Genomic DNA, 22,204 nt, shown 5'->3' on the forward strand with positions numbered 1-22,204 from the left:
TATAGGAAGAAAACATGTAATAAACCAGTAATACAGGTGTTATTTTACTGAACAATATTCTAGACATATAAACATTATCTATTTTAAAGCCCTAAATAATTTATTCAGAAATTGTGATTTTTGTTGCTATTTTATCTGGCTTTTATTTAATTATATTTTAAATGCCTTTCTAGACCTTCAGTCACTAATAATAATTAAAATAAAGTATGATATAGATGAAAATTGTTGAATGTTGATTTAAGTGTTGAATGTGGGTGATGTGCACATAGCCATACATTTTTACTATTCTCTCTCCTTTCTATATGTTTGAAAATCTTTAGAATACTCATGAAAAATAAGAAGTCACTAATAACAATAGAAAAACTCCAATTATGAAATAGAAACTGAGGTTTCAAAGCATGGTTTTGTTTTTAGATTGAAGATGCTCAAGTTCAAGACACTGGTCGCTACACCTGTGAGGCAACAAATGTTGCTGGAAAAACTGAGAAAAACTATAATGTCAACATTTGGGGTAAGTGTGATTATATGTAATTAATTTAAGATCACTTATAGATAGACTTCCTTATCCTAAGTGTGTGTAATTTTGATGTGGAATGGTTTTCCTCTCCTGCCTGAGCTTATTCCCTTTAGCTCTTACAACCAGTATCTTCTAATGATTGATCTTTCTCCATGAACTGATGATCAATTGAAATAAGTCAAAAGGCCAAGTCATGCATGTGGATTCTGTGTGTGAGAGAGAACACCCACACTTGATGGGAGGTGGGATTACTCTACTGACCAGTTAGAAAAGTTATCCTTGCTTGAAATTCTACCATATGTTACCAATTAAGATAATTTTTAGGAATTATCACTTTTACTCAGCTACAACTGTATGCTAATTGTTAAAAAGTACCCCCATTTCCAGCATATTCACCTTTATGTTATTTACTTCTTTAAGTTCATTTATAACATGTCATGCTCTCCTAATTTTGATATTTGTTTAAACTTTTTAGCTACTGAGATAATGAGCTGAGATTTATCTTGGATTTGTAAAAATTTATTCAAAACCACATTTAAAATAAAAATAGGTAGAGGAAATGATTTGATTCCAGTGGAAAGAAAATATGTTTTAAAACTTTAAAAGCATGTATTTATGTAGAAAATGATTTGTTAATGATAAATCACCCTTTTAAAATTTTTAAAGGAAAATTAGGAGAGGTGCTATTCACTCTTTTATAAAAGATTAATTTACCTTTAAATAGTATAATTTACTAGGTGGTAATTTATCTACTACATATTAGTTATGTGTCATTAACATATGTCCTTGCCTCCTTCCATCCTTTTTCTTCCTCCATTACTCCTTCCTTTTCTTTCTCACTTCTTTCCAATAGGAAGAATATTTGTATAACTTCCAATATGGACAAGATGCTGAACTAGGTGTTGTCAAGTAAAGGTTGAAAAGAAGAAAAATTAGGAGAGATGATCAGTTAGAAAGTGAGGCGATAAATTCATTATTGTGATGCTATCTTGAAGATAGCTGTAGAGTGTCCATGTGAAGCTGTCCTCAATGCAGGCAAAAATAGAAGCCTATAATTTGAAGAGAGAGAGAGAGAGAGAAAATATTTTAAATATAAACTTGGAGACATGATTATATATGTGGCAGTTGAGGTCCCTTAGAGAATAAGAGTGTGTACAGAAGAGTATTGTAGAATGACTCTCACATGTACCATATAAGAAAAGAGACAGAAAAAATACACAAATGAGAAACTGAGAAGAAGCAGTGAAAGAGGTGAGGGAAAACGTGTGTCATGAAAACTAAGGACAGTAGTGTTTCCAAAAGAAAAAACATAGACAACAAATAAATTGGACATAGATGGGTGGGTAGGTGAATAAATGAATAATGTCATATATTGCAGAGAAATGAAATTAGACATAAACTGCAAAGTGTAGTTTACAAATAAGATGAATGCCTCTTAAAGAAAAGCAATTAAATAATGGAAAGTAGTTTATGGTAGATATAATAATAAATGATAGGGGGAGAAAGTTGATACATCAAGGATAGAGTCACTCAAAAAATATTAATGATGTGTCTCTCTGTTCAAGTCACTATGCTTCATGCAGGCATAGAGAGGTTGATGAGAAAGACAAAGACACTGGTCTCACAGAACATGTAGTCTGCTGCTGCAGAAATATCTTTACTTTAAATAGCCAATTAAAATTAAATCTCCTAAGAGATTTTATGGGAGTATTTGTGAAAAGACATACCAGGATTTATGACATCTAACTGAGATTCTAAGGATGTGCAGGCATTAGCTCTCAAAGGGGATGGAAGCAACACCTGGAGAATACTGTCTGCATTCATTGAACTAAGCATCATTCACTATGGAGCCTGGTGTGGTGAAGTGGAAAATAAGAAGATATTAGGTAGGAAAGGTTAAAAGGGGCAGATTGAAAAGGACCCCTAAAACAAATTTTTAAAGATGGATTTGATTCTTGAGGCAATTGAGTACTGTTAACATGATTTTAAGAAGGACTAAGGTGTTCAGATCCATATTTGGGGAATAAAACAGATCAACTCTAGTAGTATTAAAGAAATTGAATTAACAGGACTAATTGATTACATGGAGAGGTGTGAAAACAAGAAGAGTAAAGGATGGTTGTCAGTACGAGTTGGCCAACTAGGCCGTGTGGATAGCAGTGTCCTTCCCTCAGAGAAGGAACAAAGGTAACTGAGTTCAGTTGTGGGCAAGTCAAGTTTGAAAGGCATCCAAGTTGAGATGGTTAATGGTCAGGTATAAAAATCTGGACCTCAGATGGGGTCTGCTTTACAAATACAGATTTGCAAGTATTTGTGTCAATGGAAGCCATGGGAGCAGAGGAGGGTGGAATTGAGGTTGGACATGGTGAACTTATAGTGATGGCAATCTATGTAATTGTCATTTTCTTCTGCTGAGTTTTCCATCTGTCATTTTCTTCTGCCGAGTTTTCCGAGTTTTCTGAATAAACTGTAATATTCATCCAGAAGAAGGGTGTTGTAAAATAGGAAGTACAACAGTGCAAGGTAGTTAGGATTATTGGCAAAGGAGTAGTTGAAATTATTGATCATGAAATCTAAGCTGGAGAGCCAGTAAACAAGATTGAGGCAGCTGGATTGGGAGGTTTTTGAGAGGTGAAAAGACTTGAGATTCAATTAGGTTGATGAAATGAGAATTGGGAATAATTGAGTAAAAGAGCTATAAGGACAGAGCAGTAGAACACATTCTAGATGATGAACATGGTGGAGAAAGGATGAGGAGATCAAGGATGGGAGTAAGCCATGATGGTAAGATTGGATAGACATGTAGATGTTGAGTTCATACAGAAGAATGCCAGGTCTCCATGTGAAGGGGAAGGAATAAAACAAGTACCAGGCTGTTCAGTTAGTACAAAAAGAATGGTGAGTTCATAGATGATGGTGAGGGAGAAAGACAAGTAAATTGGTGGCATGAGCCTCAAAGGAATAGGTTTTCACACGGGGGCAGTTGAAGTTGAATAATGCCTGGAAGGCATTGAGAATGAGTTGAATTCTCCCCCGACTCATCAACTCCCAGGAGCTTGGGAGAACAAGCTCCCACACCATACTGCAGCCAGAGAAGCATCATGAAGGGAGAGTTCAGCCAGCAAAGGCAGACTCAGACTCCTTGAGAGAAGTGTGGTAGTCAGGGTTCACTTAAAGGTTCCAAAGGGAAGCCGAAGGACAGTGAGGAGGAAGGTTGTGCATTCTAGAAGATGTAACATATCCATTTCTTAGACCAAAGAAAAATAATGTCTGTCCTGTAAAATAATGTTGTAAACCTGGTGTTTTCCAGTTCTGTTCAGTATCTGAGACATCAAAACTGGCTGAGCACAACTGACGGTTAAGTGTAAATTTGGTAGATGCTTTAGCTTTTTGATGCAAGAAGTCTAATTATCTATAGTGCATTAGCTTCTTTGTATGCCACTCTGAATAGATGTATTAATTAAGCTCCTATCTATGAGAACAAGAAGTCTGCTAATAGGTATTTATTCTACATCTTACAGTTGACTTATAATATGGTATTGATATGTCAGCCTCAAGTGCTAATTATTTCCTTGTGTCATTTGATTAGAAACCTTTTTTTTTTAATGTAAAGTATTAGGAAATTTTATGTTAAGTCAATGTAAAAATAGTATTTTTTCATTTTTTTTCATCTTTCAGTACCACCAAGTATTTATGGTTCTGATGAACCTGCTCAACTTACAGTCATTGAAGGGAATCTCATTAGTTTATTGTGTGAATCAAGTGGTATTCCACCCCCAAATCTCATTTGGAAGAAGAGAGGTCAGTATTCATCGTCAACATTTATAAAATTATATATAAATGTTACATGAATTTATATTTTGTTTGACAAACAGATCAGTTTATAGACAAACTTTCCTGGGGTTTGCGTACTAAAATACTAGATAGCATGATTGCTTTATATTAAATGTGTAGCATGTGATAACACTTTATCGAGCTGAAAATACTCAGTTTTTAAACTGTTCTCCATAAAAAAATTAATTATCTGTATTAGTTGATTGCTTTATAATCTAATGCATTACAGGGTGGCTATAATGATCAAGAGTCCACCATTCAAAGAATTCTTTTTTCTTCTTTAGAGTAAACTTTAAAAAATACTTTCTATGACATTTTTGCTATATTTGTGACAGCTATGCAATGTATGTGAAGATGGAATTCTGTAGTTGAACAAATTTTCAGTTTATTAATCAACAAATATTTATTTGTATCCTTAAGTATCAGATCATCTGTATTTTTAAAATCATTTTGTCTTACTGTTTTATGATTTTATGTTATTTTTCTAAGTATGCTTTCAAATGCAATGCTGATTGAAAGAAAAATTTGGGGAAGATAATCTTGATAATGTCTCCTCTTCCTCCTGCTCCTCCTCTTCTTTCTTCTCCTCCTTCTTTTTGCATAGGATTATTTTACAGTATCATCTTCCTTTTAGGTACTCGAGCTAAGATGTAAATAAACTTATTTATCAGAGTATGTACACAAAATGCTACATATTTTTGCTTCGTATTCTGCTATTTTGTCTTTTTTGCAGGCTCTCCTGTGCTGCCTGATTCTGCAGGGCGAGTCAGAACTTTTTCTGGAGGCAGACAGTTACAGATCTCAGTTGCTGAAAAATCTGATGCAGGGCTCTATACATGTGTGGCATCGAATGTTGCTGGAACTGCAAAGAAAGACTATGGTCTCCAAGTTTACAGTAAGTTATTGATGAGCCAGACTTTCTTTTAATCTTTCTGCCTTTTCTTTTTGCTTTTTCTTTATATCTTTAAGATACATTCAAGGCAATATGGTTATAATGTACCTATCATAAGACTCACATGTTTGAATTGTGCTCACATAAACAAAGAGCAATTGTTTATTTCTGTCATTCACTTAGCAATACAGCTGTGCACTCTGCATCAGCATGCTGATAGAACACACATCAGTGTGGTTGCAATGTATTGGGGGCAGGATAGTGGATGTGTGGAATGGGGAGAGATGGCATTTTATCATAGGTTATATTTGTAAAATGCGAAAATACCTCATTTTAAAGAACATTTAATTTGTATACGATTTTAAAGTGTTTTAAATATTTGCATTATCTCATTTAACCTTTACATGAGCTGATATGAAACAAAATTATTGCCTATATTTTGTATATGTAGTAATCTAAGCCCAGAGAGGTTTCCATGAATGACCAAGGTCACATGGCTTGATTATAGTAGGACTGGCACTAGAACACAAGATTACTACTAATGCTGGCCCATTTTATTCCCCCACACACCTATGTATTAGAATTGGCCTAACTTTTTTTCTTAGAATAAGTATCAATTAGGTAAATTCAGCTGCAAAACTACAGAATAACTGGTGATTAGTGACTTAACCAATTAGAGACTTATTTTCTCTTATAATGAGAAAGCCTGAGGTTGGCAGTCCCTGGAGTTTGACAGTACCTTACTTATACCAAGACAGGAGAACTAGGATTCTCCTGTTCCTAACTTGGTGGTCTCAAGATCATTGCTGCAACTGTATCAAGTTCACAGTGAAGGCAAAAATAAGGGTAAGGCATGGTATGTTTTCTTTTCATCAAAACAGCAAAAAAATTCCAAGCCCATTTCCTTTAGCCCTCATGCCTACCAAGCAGATCTTTATTTAGATTTCATAGGCCTGAATTGATTCATGTGGCCACCTCAGGTTTCAGAGAAACAGTCTCAGCTTTTCCAACTCCTATAGTGGATGGTAGAAGGAAGAAAGGAATTGATTATGAGCAAGGCTACCATACCTATTTTATTATTAGTACTAGGAAGGCTTCTGTAAATTAGAGCTATGAGTGATAAGTTCAAGTGTTGTATAACTTGTTAAAAATCAGGGAAAGTAACAAACAGAATTCTTTTCTTACTGTGTTGATAGCTTTATTCTAAGCACAAACACATTTTTGAAACATTGGAAAGGAAGTCCACCTCTCAATATAGTAATGCCATGTCTGTTAGCCCTGGGTCCTTTCTTCAGTAGTTAGTATTTCAACATCAAAAATGAATTTGATGGCTGATAAAAATTCCTATGCAAGACTTGAAACCTTACTATTTCACTATTTTCTCTTTTTCTTCTTCTTTTTTTTTCAGTTCGGCCAACTATATCCAATAGTGGCAACCACCCTACTGAAATTATTGTTACTCGAGGGAAGAGTATTTCCTTGGAGTGTGAGGTGCAGGGCATTCCACAACCTAAAGTGACCTGGATGAAAGATGGCCGTCCTTTGACCAAGGGAAGGGGAATGGAAATATTGGATGAGGGTCGCATCCTTCAGCTGAAGAACATTCATATATCTGACACAGGCCGTTATGTGTGTGTTGCTGTGAATGTAGCAGGAATGACTGACAGAAAATATGACTTAAGTGTACATAGTAAGTATACAGAAGCTCAATAAGTCAATCCACTGGCCATTGTAATCTATAGCATCCCAGATGGGAAATGCAAGCCTTCAGTGTTGGGTTTTTTATTTACAGTTTATGATTTTCTTCATGTATACCTTTTCTCTGCACCAGTCTCATCAATTATCCTTCTGTGCCTGACCTCCCATTTCTTACCTTGCTGAAACAGGCATATAATTGGATTTTCTCTTAGAAGAAAAGTGCATATTAAAGTAGATTTAATTGTCTAATTGTCTTCTTCAAGTGCTTTTGAACCAATACTATCCCAAGTACTATTCCTTGATTCTTTGTTTTCCAAATTTGCTGTCTTGGTTAGTATATGTCTAGGTTCCTTAGAGTTTACTGACTCAACATCAGTTGCTCATGAGTTGTACTGAAGTCAGCTTTAATATTCTAATTAATGAGCCATAAATGTCAATAGAAATAGACCAAATATATATATACTTGGGGACAGCCATTTGTATGCCTGTAATTTAAATTGCAATTTTAATTTAAAAAAAAATCTGTTTATTTAAACTAAAAACAAAAATAGCTTACCCACCCCCACTGTTCTCTATGAACTTGGCTATATTTATTTGTTTGTTTTTAGATTCCACATCTAAGAGAAATCATACAGTATTTATCTTTTTGTCTGACTTATTTCACTCAGCATAATACCCTTGAGGTACTTCCATGTTGTTTTAAATGGCAAAATTTTGTTTACAACTGAACAATAATCCATTGCACATATATATACTTTAATTTCTTTATCCATCCATTGATGGACATGGGTTGTTTCCATTGCTTGGCTATTGTAAATAATGCTGTGATGAACATGGGGGTGCACATATCTTTTTAAGTTAGTGTTTTCATTTTCTTCATATAAATACCTAGAAATAAAATTACTGAATCGTATGGTGGTTCTATTTTTAAATTTTTGAGGAAACTCAAAAAACCTGTTTACCAGCAGTGGCTGCATCAATTTACAGTTCCACCAGCAGGGCCCAAGGATTCTCTTTTCTCTTTTCTCTTTTCTCTTTTCTCTTTGCTTGTTAACTTTCATCTTCTTGATAAAAGCCATTTTAAGAGATGTGAGGTGATAGCGCATTGTGCTTTTGATTTGCATTCCCTGTTGATTAATAACGTTGAGTACCTTTTCATGTACGTTTTAGCCATCTATAAGTCTTTTTTGGAAAAATGGCTATTCATAGCCTTTGCCTATTTTTAATTGATTGTTTTGGACTAATGAATTGTATGGGTTCTTTATATATTTTTGATATTAGCCCCCTATCAGGTATATGATTTACAAGTATTTTCTCCCATTCAGTAGGTTACCTTTTCATTTTGTTGTTTCCTTTGTTGTGCAGAAGCCTTTTACTTTGATATAGTCCCAGTAGTTTATTTTTGCTTTTGTTGCTTTTTGCCTTTGGTGTCACAATTGAAAAATCTTCTCCAAGACCAGTGTCAAGGGACTTATGTTTTCTTCTAGGAGCTTTATGGTTTTAGATCTTATTTTCAAGTCTTTAATCCATTTGAGTTCATTTTTATGTATGGTGTAAGATAGTGGTCCAATTTCATTCTTTTGCATTTCGCTATGCAATTTTCCCAGCACCATTCATTGAAGCGACTGTCTTTTCCCTATCAGATATTCCTGGCTCTTTTGTTGTAAACTCATTGACTGTGTTTGAGTGGATTTATTTCCAGGTTCTCTATTCTCTGTACCATTGATTTATGTGTTTGTTTTTATGCCAATTACCACACTGATTTAATTACTATAGCTTTGTAGAATAGTTTAAAATTAGAGAGCATAATGCTTCCGGCTTTCTTTCTCAAGATTGCTTTAGCTATTTGGGGTCTTCTAAGGCTCCATATAAATTTTAGTATTATTTATTCTATTACTGTGGAAAATGCCATTGGAGTTTTGATAGGGATTGCATTACAAAATAGGTTACTTTGGGTAATATGGACACTTTGATAATATTAATTCCTCAATACTTTTATGTGCCTTCTTCGATTTCTTTCGTTATTGTCTCATAGTCTTTAACATACAGGTCTTTCACTTCTGTGGTTAATTTATTCCTATGTATTTTATTCTTTTTGATACAATTGTAAATGAGATTGTTTTCTTAATTGCACTTTCTGGGACTTCATTATTAATTTATAGAAATGCAGTAGATTTTGTGTATTGATTTTATATCCTGCTACTTTAATGAATTCATTTATTCTGACAGTTTTTGGGTAGAATCTTTAGGTATTACATTTTTTTAAACTCATGGGGGCTTGAACTCACAACCCTGAGCTGAGATCAAAAGTCAGATACTTAACCAACTGAGCCACCCAGCCACCCCTGCGATTTATAAATCTACAGAAACAATGATAATTTTAATAGGCACAATTTTATAACTTGAATCCAATTAGGACATGCACAAATTCCAGTACTAATATCTTTAATTTGTAGCAAACGTGTGAGCCAAAGCAAACATAATCAGAATATAAAAGAGAAGAAGTTTCAATATTAAGTCTCTCTTTTGTTAGGCTACTTTTAATTTTTAGGATTAGGATTGTTTTTTTAGAAAACTCTGCCTATAAGAAGGTCATGAATTCATATCAGAGATTTACCAGACAAGATGAATGAGTCATAGAAAATAATTCACTACCAATAAAATAACAATATGAAAGTCATTTACTGCTATGAGTGGGGAAGAAGGGACATTTTTACTTCCAGGAATGTCACACTAAAAATACTGCTACTTCTAATGAGCTAATTGTTGTGATTGCTTATTTTGCTTACTGTTGACCAAGAAATAGAGGTCTTATTATTAACCATAGGCTGTTAAGGATTTGGTGTTTGGTATATGTTAGCTAACTTCTTTTCCTTTTCTTGTCTGTTTTATCATATAGCCCCTCCAAGCATCATAGGAAACCATGGGATACCTGAAAATATCAGTGTTGTGGAAAAGAACTCTGTGTCTCTGACTTGTGAAGCTTCAGGAATTCCCCTGCCTTCGATTACGTGGCTTAAAGATGGGTGGCCTGTCAGCCTTAGCAGTTCTGTGAGAATTCTCTCAGGTACTAGAAATTTTCATACCCTGATAATCTGGTTAGCTTCATATGGCCACAGTTTCCCCTTAATTTCTCTGTATTTTATTTTTTCTTTTTGATCTAGTTGCTTACTATAATGCTGATCATATTAAGGAAAAAATACTTAGAAGGACATCAGAAGCTACATGAAAGGGGGAGTCTCCAAATACCTCTAGATCCTCTTTAAAAAAGAAATCTCAGCACTTGCTTGTTACTTAAATCATAGGTATGTCAGAGCATTCATGCTAAAATGAGTAACAACCCATTTGAAAAGTGAGGAATGAAAAGAAGTACAGAAATTGAAGCCAAAGTCTAGAATGAATCACATTATATAACAAATCTCCATTTAATTAAGTATTTCAGGATGGATTAGTTTCCAATGAGCTAGGACTTTATGCTTATTGTAAAAAGATAATCAGCCTATTCCCCCATCGAATTATTTAAGAAAATTTATTAGCTTGTCCTTTATGGACCAGTGTAAGCGGGAAGACAGGGATCTTGAGGCCATGCCACAGGAGTCTGCACTTCACTTCCTTCATAATAATAATTAGGAAACAATCTTGCCAAGCTGTAGTTAATAAAAGGCTTGGACACGTAGAAGAATACTTAATGTGCTGAGTGAAGGCATCTGAATTCAAACACACCTCACTCTGGAAATTTTGAATTAAACCTAACAAAATGAAAGTTAAATAAACTCCTACACTTACATAAAAAAAAAAAAAAAAAAAGCAATGAGGGCTGCCTGGGTGGCTCAGTCAGTTAAGCCTCCAACTCTTGATTTCTGCTCAGGTCATGATCTTACGGTTGTGGGATTGAGTTTTTGCATCGGGCTCACGCTTAGCCAGGGGTCTGCTTCTCTCCCACTCTTTCCCTCTGCCCCTCCCCCTGCTCACTCTCTCTCTCTCTAAAATAAGTAAATAAATCTTTAAAAAAGATGAAAATTAGGGTGACATGTGGCTTCAGAATTCTTATAAGAAGATCTCTGAATTGTGTTTGTTGTTCAGTATGCATTAAAAGTGTGATGTGGTTATCAAGAAAATCAATGCAGTATTTCACCACATTAATAAAATATATTTTCATGAATAAAAAAAGGAAGAGACCAATTGTATTCCGACTTAACTTACTCATTAGGAAGACTAGAAGAAGGATTTGTTGACAATATTTTCAAAGAAGGGTAACTATGATGGTGAATTATTACAAAATAATTTACATTTCCAATTGTATTAACCTGGAAAAATAAACTGTATGTAACCTTATACTTACGTAGTGAAAATTAAATTTAAATACTTGAAGAACCATGTCACAAAAAAGGATTATACTGATTCTCCCTAGTTCCAGAGGTTAAAAGGAATGCCAGTGTATGGAAGATTCTAGGCACAGAATCTCAACTGCTGAAAAATTAGGGCTCTTTTTAAATAAAAAAGCTACATCAGGGCTCCTGGAAATGAAAAAGGCAAGATAGTAGTGATGTACTGTTATCACAAAGAGTGATCTACTCTAGCTTATTATAGATTTACGGGAGTGGTGTTTTGGTTTTGTTTAGCTTTGTTTTGCTTGACTAGCAGCTGGAGATCCCTGAGTGAACACATTAAAAGTATTTGACCTTGTGGTGCTGCCAAAGGAGTCATTCAGTTTTACAGCTGAACATGTGTATTGTGCAATAGATGAATGAGAATCAGATGAATGGCACATGACTTGCTTGGTCCTTGGTCTGTTGCACACTTCTGTTTGATTAAGATTAGTTCTCCTGAGACTTTGAGTACAGATTTTCTGAAAGCAGTACTTTTGTAAAAGCCCTGTCATTGTTATGAAGTTATCTGCCAAGAAAAGATAGCTGCTAAAGGAATTTAACAGGTACAAGAAACATTTCCGTTTAACTTACTGTCAGATCTTTTTGTTGTTTTTGACCCGATTAAATGAGAGAGCCAGGAAACAAGAGAAAGATCATGAGACAGGAGGCTGAGGTTTGCAGAGCTAGCAGTAACTCCTAACCATTGTACTGATTGAATCTCTCTCAACTGGAATCATATTATGGTCTCACTAACCTGAAGTAGCAGTGAGTGCTTGGATCCTTGCCTAATTAACACAAGTTTTTTGACATGTTTAGGTAATTTCTGTATTTAACTTTCCTTATTTAAATTCAATTGGGGGAAAAATATTGAATTCTGGTAATCAGCTTTGTTTAGTAAATAAGTTACTACTAAGGTCACCTTTCAACCAGTTGAAAATGGGGAGGTTGTTTCTAGGAAAAGCTCAGTGACAGCTTGCTGTATTTATAAAAACAGAAAACAGATGGACCCTCCCGAGGAGTCCAGAGCCAGGTGAATATTTACATGAAAATTTTCATGTTTAACCATTTCAATTGTTTTAGTTCCAATTCGGGAAACCAAGCAAAAGTATACCAGGTTAGAAAAGTATTATGAAATCTAAGACATGATTTACATTTTTTTTTCTGAGAATTTACTTCTCTCTCTCTTTTTTTTTTTTTTTTCTAAATTTACTTCTCAAATGGTTTCAAGGACCTCTTCTCTCAATGTCTGTTCTCTCTTAGCAGACTTTGTTTCAGTCCCATTTGCTGGCTTCTCTTCCTTTGTCCTTCATTGGAGTTTCTTTCCAAATCATACCCTTCAGCATATCAGAGTTTCCCTCTCAGTCTACAAGAATTTCTTGGATGAAGAATCTCTCTTCATTACATGGAAGTTCAAAATCTAAAAAGTAAAAAAGCACAGTTGCATGAGCAAGTCAAGGGACCCTTATAGACTTTGATTGAAATAGTTATAGGATTCTATGAAAGTCCATTGAAAACCAGTAGTTGGTCTTCATGGTTTCTTCCATTCTTTCTAAAGTGATGTCATCACAATCTAGACTATTAGTGTAGTCCTCTTTCTCACATTCCCATTTTACATGCCCAGTGGCTAACTGGGTATCTTTTCCTAAACATCCTATCACAGTCGTCCTTCTAAAGCACAAATCACATCATGACCTTTTTTTAGTTTACACACTTCCATAGCATTTAATGAACACAATAAAGTCCAGATTCCTTGGCATGGCATTGAAGGGCCCACAGAATGTGGTCATACTCCAGCCATACTCCAGCTGGTCTTGCCTCTCTCATTTGCTCTACCTGCTCTATGTGAAGTACTGCATCACCTATCTACTTTCTACTCTAGATCTTTATTCATACTTGCCTATAATGGTATCTCTCCACTCCTCTGTCCATTAAAATAAACTTGCCTTTTGGGTGCCTGGGTGGCACAATTGCTTAAGCATCAGACTCTTGGTTTTGGCCCAGGTGGTAATCTCAGGGTCATGAGATCGAAACTCATGTCAGGCCCCACACTGAGCACAGAGTCTGCTTGAGATTCTCTCTCCCTCTCTCTGCCCCTTCTGTTCATTGCTCTCTCTCAATAAATAATCTTTAAAATATATATATATATATGCCTCTTAAGATTATGTTCAAACGTCATGTCCCGGAAACTCCATTTCTTGCCTGTTGTCACCTAGCATTGTACTTATTTTTTTAACCACTGAAACAAAAAACTATTTTCTGTTTCATAAACAGGGTTAAAGTATATGATGTTTTAAAAGCTTGATATTAATGAATGTTAAAGGCCTTTGAAGCATATTAACTGAATTTTACCTAAATTGAGCATTACTTGGCTTACTTGTTAGAGTTACAGATTTCTTTTTGAGTCATCCAATGGTTTGCTTCTCCAGGAGGCAGGACTCTGCGGTTGATGCAGACCAGATTAGAAGATGCTGGCCAGTATACTTGTGTTGTAAGAAATGCAGCTGGTGAAGAAAGAAAAATCTTTGGGCTTTCAGTATTAGGTATTTTTATAATTTTCAATATCTAGAAAAGCAATCTAATTGGCATTCTAGATGTAGTTAAAACTTTTCCACAGCTTGATCTCACATTTATGTATTCTTTGACCCCTGGACTGACACTCTTGGCAATAATTCAATGTTAAAATAATTTGGATGTAATCAGTTGGATTACAATGGCTGAAATGCTATGTCTTTTCAGTTCACAATTGTTCAGACTCTGGTAACTTGTTTATCGTGAATACATATGAGAGTTACTGTGGGAAAAATAAATGTCTAATAAATGTTATTAACTTGTTGACATTTTTATCCAGACTATATAACTTATGTTACAATAAAATTCATTATAATTGAAATTCATGACATACAACTTTATATCTTAAAATTGGAATTGATCAAAATAGTCTTATGACATTACTGTAGTAAACAAATAATGATAACTTGGGGGTTTGTTTTAAAGGTTATAGCTTAATCAAAGTGTAAACATAGATGCCTATAAAATAACAACCCTGCGTTAAGAATTGTTGCTTACTTTTTCTGGGTTTTTCTTTTTTTTTTTTTTTTTTTTTTTTTTCTTTTTCTTTAGTACCACCTCGCATTGTGGGTGAAAATACATTGGAAGATGTGAAGGTAAAAGAGAAACAGAGTGTTACACTGACTTGTGAAGTGACAGGTAAGGGACTTAGCGCTAGTACTTCTACTGTCCTCCACTCACTGGTTATTTATTGCCAGCACTGTATATCTTAATTAGTTGAGAAAAAGTCAAACTACTATAATAAACAATTTGAAACTGAATTCTATTTTAGTAGAGTCAATGGAAGTATAGGTTGAAATTTCACAGATTCTGTGAAGATAAAAAGAATACTCCTTGGGACACTTGAGTGGCTCAGAGGTTGAGCATCTGCCTTTGGCTCAGGACATGATCCTGGGTCCCAGAATCAAGTCCCACATCAGGCTCCTGCAGGGAGCCTGCTTCTCCCTCTGCCTGTGTCTCTGTCTCTCTATCTGTATCTCTCATGAATAAATAAATAAAATGTTTAAAAAAAAAAAAGAAGAATACTCCAATACTCCTACACTGAGGAAAGGAAGGAAAGGGGGATGGAGGGAAGAAAAAGAAACACATTGATTTTTTTCTTTCAATTCAATAAATTACTGTCTTTTAAAAAATTCTGCTTCTACTTATATGTAGAGTTTCCTGCCCTACCTCTTCTTATTCTCTCTTCTTCCCTGTGTTTGTACTTTCCTTTCCTGTACCTGGTTTCTTAAATTTCATTTCAAAGAAATAGGTAGGAGTTTTGGTGGAAGGATGATATTATCGAAAGTGGGGGTTGTCGATAGCAGGTTGTCACCCTCTTTAACTTGTGTACATTATGACAAAGGAAATAGAGGCTGGTAAAAAAAAAATTCTAAAATGAATTTTACCGTCTTTACCAGTGATGCAGTGTGTTGCTGTAATGAAAGTAAATAAATCTCTAAGAGGACATTTTCAAGTCTGTTTTGTTTTGTTTGGTTGCAGTAAAGATGGCCTTGCAGTTTAAAGTAACAATGGGAGTAACACATAACATCTTATAGAAAGCCAGTGTTCTGGGAAGATTTGATTAGTTTCTTATTTCATAGTTTATATGCCTTGCATGAGCAATAAATTTAAGTAAGCAAAGAAATATTTCTATTTTAAGCAAGGCAGATGTAAAGAGCGTGTTATATACTGTTACTTAGCCTGCTGGGTTGTTTTTTTTTTTTCTAGAAGTGATATGGTAACAACAGCACACTTGGTGGCCTAAGTTTTATAGCATCCTGCCCTTGAGGCTTCCAGTTTGTTTTCTTACATTGGCATTTTGTTTTCAGTTATTTTTTTCTCTTAGTTTCATTGAGATATAATTGACATATGACATTGTATAAGTTTAAGGTGTGCAACATAGTGATTATATATATTATATATAAAAATATATATATAGATTTCTAAAGGAGCACCACAATAAGTTTAAACACTCATCATTTCACATAGTGACAGATTTTTTTCTCGTGATGAGAACTTTTAAGATCACTTCTCTTAGCAGCTTTCAAATATGTAATACTGTATTGTTAGCTGTAGTAACCACACTGTGCATTATAACCCCAGAACTTACTTATCTTGTAACTAGAAGTTTGTACCTTCTGAGCACCTTCAACCATTTCTCCCACCCCTCCCCTGTGTCTGGCAAGCACCAACCTTTATTTGGTTGCTATGAGTTTTGATTTTATCAGGTCACACAAATAAGTGATATCATATAGTATTTGTTCTCTCTGCCTGACTTTTTCACTCAGCTTCATGCCCTGAATACCAAAGAAATAAACCAATGCACAGATGATCAACTAATATTTGGATAAGGGGTCCAAGAATAGTTGATGGAAAAAGATAGTCTTTTCACTAAATGGCATTGGAAAATCAGATATTCACATGCAAAAGAATAAAACTAGACCCCTGTAGACCTGTCTTACACCACCCACAAAAACGATCCATGCTGTTATAAATGGCAGAATTTCCTTCTTATTTGTGGCTTCCATAGGTTTCATTGTATATGAAATGTCATTGAAATATATATATATTGGGCAACCCGGGTGGCTCAGCGGTTTAGCGCCGCCTTCGGCCCAGAGCATGATCCTGGAGACCCGGGATCAAGTCCCACGTTGGGCTCCCTGCATGGAGCCTGCTTCTCCCTCTGCCTGTGTCTCTGCCTCTCTGTGTCTCCATGAATAAATAAATAAAATCTTTAAAAAAAAGAAATATATATATTTTTTTTTTCATTATGCATTCACCCATTGATGGGCACTTAGGTTGTTTTCATATTTAAGTCATTGTGAATAATGCTGCAGTAAACGTGGTAGTGCAGATATCTTTTCAAGATAGTGGTTTCAGTGTTTTTAAATATGTGCCCAGAAGGGGAATTACTGGCTCATGTGGTAGTTCTATTTTTAATTTTTTGAGATCTCCATTCTGTTTTCCATAGTAGCTATGCCAATTTGCATTCCTACCAACAGTGCACAATGGTTCTTTTTTCTCTACCATTCTGTGTTCTTCACTAACACTTGTTATGTCTTGTCTTTTTGATAATAGCCATTCTAACAGGTGTGAAGCAATATCTCATTGTGGTTTTTGATTCACATTTCCTAATGCTTAGTGATGTTAAGCATCTTTTCATGCACCTGTTTGCCATGTCTTCTTTGGAAAAAAAAAAAAGTCTATTCTGGCCTCATTTTTACTATTTTTGTTTGTGCTTTTGATGTCATACCAAGAAATCATTACTCAGACCAGTGTCAAAAGAGTTTTGTACCTATGCTTTATTCTGGTTTTATGGTTCCAGTCTTATATTTAAGTCTTTAACCCATTTCAAGTTAATTTTTGTGGATGGTGTAAGGGATTTACAGGGGTCTAATTTTACTATTTTGCATGTGAATATCTAATTTTCCAAAGCCATTTATTGAAGAGACTATTGTTTTCCATCAACTATTTTTGGATCCCTTAACCAAAAATTCACTTGGTCCCAAAAGACCCCAAATAGCTAAAGCAATTCTGAGAAAGAACAAAACTGGAGGCATCAAACTTTCTGATTTCAAACTATATTACAAAGCTAAGGTAATCCAAACAATGTGGCATTGGCATTTTAAAAAGACACATAGACCAAAGTAACAAAATTATGAGCAAAGAAATAAACCCATGCCATATATGATCAACTAATATTTGGTATATTGGTACAATATTTGGTATTTGGTACAAAACTCTTTTGACACTGGTCTGAGTAATGATTTCTTGGATATGACGTCAAAAGCACAAACAAAAAGTAAAAATGAGACCAGAATAGACAGTTTTTTTTTCCAAAGAAGACATGGCAAACAGGTGCATGAAAAGATGCTTAACATCACCAAGCATTAGGAAATGTGAATCAAAAACCACAATGAGATATTGCTTCACACCTGTTAGAATGGCTATTATCAAAAAAACTTCATACTATTTTCCACAGTGATTGCACCAGTGCATAAGGGTTCCTTTTTCTCCACATCTTTGCCAACACGTGTTTCTTATTTTTGATTTTAGCCATTTTGACAGGTGTGAGGTAGTTTCTTATTGTGGTTTTGATTTGCATTTCCCTGATTAGTGATATTGCATCCTTTCATGTGTCTCTTGGCCATCTGTACATCTTTTTTGGAAAAGCGTCTATTCATGTCCTCTGATCATTTTTAATTGGATTATTTGTTTTGATGGTGTTGAATTGTATAAGTTCTTGTATGTTTTGGATATTAACACCTTACCAGGCATATCATTCACAGATATCTTGTCCCATTCAGTAGGTTGTCTTTTTGTTTTGTTGATGGTTTCATTCACTGTGCAAAAAGCTTTTTATTTTTATGTAATCCTAAGAGTTTAATTTTGCTTTTGTTTCCTTTGCCTAAGGGGACATATCTAGAAAAAATGTTTCTATGGCCAATATCAAAGGAATTACTTACCATGTTTTTTTTTTTTTTTCTAGAAGTATTACGGTTTCAGGTTTCACATTTAGGTCTTTAATCCATTTTGAATTTATTGGTATATGTGGTGTGAGAAAGTGGTCCAGTTTCATTCTTTTGCATGTAGGTGGATGAACGTAATATTTTTATCCTTTATTAATGTGATGTATTATATTTATTAATTTGTATATATTGAACATTTTTTCATCTCAGAGATGAATCCCACTTGATTATGGTGTATGATCCTTTACATTTGCCATTGAATTCAGTTTGCTAATATTTTGTTGAGAATTTTTTTGGCATCTGTATTATTCAGGAATATTAGCTGGTAGTTTTCTTTTCTTTTGTTCCTTACCTGTCCCTGTTATCAGGACAATGCTGGCTTTGTTAAAATGGTTTGGATATATTTCAGATGTTTGGTAAAATACACCAGGAAACCATCTGATCCTCTGCTTTTCTTTGTTGATATTTTTTATTATCAATCCAGTCTCCTTACTAATTATTGGTCTGTTCAGATTTTCTGTTTCCTCATGATTCAGTCTTGGCATGTTGTATATTTTCAGGAATTTATCCATTTCTTCTAGATAGTCAACTTTGTTGGCTATAGTATTAATAGCACTCTCTTACAATCATTTATATTTCTGTTGTAATGTCTCCCCTTTAATTTATAATTTTATTTATTTGGGCCCTCTCTCTATCTTTCTTAGTCCAGCTAAACATTCCTCAATTCTGTTTATCTCTCCAAAAAGCCAATTCATAATTTTGTTGATCTTTTCTATTCTATTGTTTTCCTGTTCTCCATTTAATTCTGCTCTAATCTTTATCATTTCCTTCCTTCTGCTGATTTTGGTCTTAGTTTATTCTTTGTTTTCTAGTTCCTTGAGGTGTGTAAAGTTAAGTTGTTTATTTGAGATCTTTCTTTTTTCCTCTATTTTTGCATTTTTTAGTATAAGCTTCCATCTAAAACTGCATTTACTGCATACTATAAATTTTGGTATTTTGTGTTTTCAGTTAAATTTATCCTAAGATACTTCTTCATTTTCTTTTGTATTTCCTCTTTTATCCATTGGTTGGTCAAAAGTGTGTTGTTTAATTTCCATATATTGGTGAATTTTCCAGCTTTCTTCCTGCTATTGATTTGTACTTTTATGCCATTGTGATAAGAAAAGATACTCTGTATGATTTTAATTATATGAAATTTGTTAAGACTTCTTCTGTGGTCTAACATCCTAGATAATGTTATATACGTGCTGGAAAAGAATGTGTATTCTGCTGTTGGGTGGAATGTTCTGTATATGTGTGTTAGGTCTCTTTGGTCTATATGGTTGCTCAAGTCCTCTTGTTTTCTATAGATTGTTGAGAGTGGATATTAAGGTCCCCAACTACTGTTGTATTGCTGTTTATTTTTCCTTTTAGTTCTATTAATATTTGTTTTATATATTTAGATGCTCCAATGTTGGGTGCATAACTATTTAAATTTATTATGTCTTCTTGAGAATTGACTCTATCATTAACTAATTAATTACCTTCTTTGCCTTTTTTGACCATTTTTAGGCTAAAGTTTATTTTGTCTGAAATAAATAGAGCTACTCCTACTTTCTTTTGGGGGCCTTTTACTTGAAATATCTTTTTACATCCCTTCACTCTCAGGCTATGTGTATCTTTTAAGCTACAGTGAATCTCTTATAGGCAGCATATTAATGAATTTTGTTTTTTTTTAAATCCAGTCATTCTCTTTTGATTGGAAAATTTAATCCATTGATGTTAAAGTAATTATTGACACATAAGGACTTACTGTTGCCATTTGTTCATTGTTTACTGATTGTCTGTAAATCCTTTACTCCTTGCTTCTTATCTTGCTGTATTTTTTTGTAATTTGATGACTTTTTTGTAGCAATATGCCTTGACTCCATTATCATAATCTTTTGTTTAGCTAGTATAGGTTTTCTTTACCATAGGGCTTACATAAAATATCTTATATCTTTTTTTAGGCTGATAATAACTTTACTTTGATAGTATACATAAACTTTACACTTTTACTTCTCTCCCCCTAACATTTTAGGTTACTTATGTGGCAGTTTTTATATTTTTTACATGTATCCGATAACAAATTATTGCAGCTATGGTTATTTTAAATACATTCACTTTTTAGCATTTAAACTAGAGTTGTAAATGAATTACACACCATCATTACAGTTGTAGAGAATATTACTTTGATTACATATTTACCATCACCAGTGAGTTTTATACACACATTCATATGTTTTACAATATTATCATCCTTGTATTTCCACTTGAGAACATCCTTAGCATTTCATTTAAGGCAGGTCTAGTGATGACAAATTCCATCAGCTTTTGTTTGTTCAAGAAATTCTTTGTCTTCCCCCCACCCCCACTACTTTGCCAGCTATAGTATTCTTGGTTGACAGTTCCTCCTCCTTTTAATATTTTGCATATGTTATCCTACACTTTCCTGGCATACAAAGTAAACCTTATTTTTTAAAAATCCGTGTAAAGTCTTATGAGGGCTCCCTTGTAATTAATATACGTTTCTCTTGCTGCTTTCAAATTCTGTCTTTGACTTTGTCTTTTGAAAATATAATTATGTGTCTCAATGTAGCCTTTTTCAAGTTCAACCAACTTAAGGTACTTTGTGCCTCATGAATCTGGATGTCCATCTCTCTCCCTATGTTTGGGAAGTTCTCAGCCATTATTATCATAAATGTACTTTCTGTCCTTTTCTCTATCTCTTGTCCTTCTGGGACTCCCATAATGTGTACATTGTTTCTGCTGACAGTATTCCATAAGTCCTATAGGCTTTCCTCACTTTTTTTTTCCTTTTATTTGTTCTTTTCTTTCTTTTTTTTAAAGATTTTATTTATTTATTCATGAGAGACAGAGAGAGAAAAGAGAGAGGGAGAGAGAAAGAGACACAGGCAGAGGGAGAAGCAGGCTCCACGCAGGGAGCTCGACGTGGGACTAGATCCTGGGACTCCAGGATCATGCCCTGGGCCGAAGGCAGGTGCTAAACTGCTGAGCCACCCAGGGATCCCCTCTTTTCTTTTCTCTTTCTCTCTCTCTCCTGACTGGATAATTTTAATGACCTATCCTCTAGTTCACTAATTCTTTCTTCTTCTTGGTTGAGTCTTCTGTCGAAGCTCTCTGTTGAATTCTTTAGGTTAGTCACTGTATTCTTCAGCCGTAGGAAGTCTGTTTTTAATGGCTTCTGTTTCTTTGTTCATACACCATTTTCTTAATTTTGTTTAGTTGTTTGTCTTCTTCTAGTTTACTAAATTTCTTTGAGAGAATTATTCTGAATTATTTGTCAAACAGTTCACAGATTTCCGTTTCTTTAGGGTCATTATTGGAGCTTAATTAGTTTCCCTTGATGATGTCTTTTTTTACCTGATTCCTTGCATTGGTATTTGCACATTTGTGCAAGGGGTCTCCCAACCTTTATAGGTTCACTTTGGCAAAGACAGTGATTTGTCAGTCAGCACAGCTTGGTGTTCTGCATGGGTCATCTGGTAGCATCCTTTTTAGATGGGACTTTCTCTTAGGGTCTCTATTTGGTTAAGGACACTACCTGAGCTCTGAGGTTAGCAGGGAGGGATTAATGTTGGCTGGAAACAGTTGGATAGTACTGCTCACTGGGTTTCTTGACTAAGTGCAGCTGTAGGATAGGTTCTGTGGTTGCCTGGATTCCCTGGTTAGGCTTCCTAGTCATGTGAGACTAGATACTATATTTTAGCACTTGGGAGCCCTGCAAATTTGTTTTCCTACCTGGGTAGAGCTATAGAACAGGCTCCATGGTTGATATGGCCAAACCTTCCTAGCCCTTTTCCCTAACAGAACTTGCTTTATGGTTTTAATTTTT

General features: G+C 34.6%; 1 protein-coding gene across 5 annotated transcripts in view; it reads left to right on the forward strand.

Annotated features, from left to right (window-relative positions):
• Positions 1-22,204, forward strand: part of HMCN1 (hemicentin 1) — a 457,926-nt gene that overhangs the window by 313,825 nt on the left and 121,897 nt on the right. For all 5 annotated transcript variants that reach the window (XM_038542311.1, XM_038542313.1, XM_038542312.1 and 2 more), the window contains 7 exons: positions 415-511; positions 4,196-4,318; positions 5,085-5,246; positions 6,652-6,933; positions 9,841-10,008; positions 13,738-13,851; positions 14,432-14,518. In XM_038542311.1, the coding sequence (XP_038398239.1) occupies positions 415-511; positions 4,196-4,318; positions 5,085-5,246; positions 6,652-6,933; positions 9,841-10,008; positions 13,738-13,851; positions 14,432-14,518 (1,033 nt within the window). The remainder of the gene's footprint in view (positions 1-414; positions 512-4,195; positions 4,319-5,084; positions 5,247-6,651; positions 6,934-9,840; positions 10,009-13,737; positions 13,852-14,431; positions 14,519-22,204) is intronic.

Source organism: Canis lupus, chromosome 7 (genome assembly GCF_011100685.1).
Source record: "Canis lupus familiaris isolate Mischka breed German Shepherd chromosome 7, alternate assembly UU_Cfam_GSD_1.0, whole genome shotgun sequence".
Taxonomy (NCBI): domain Eukaryota; kingdom Metazoa; phylum Chordata; class Mammalia; order Carnivora; family Canidae; genus Canis; species Canis lupus.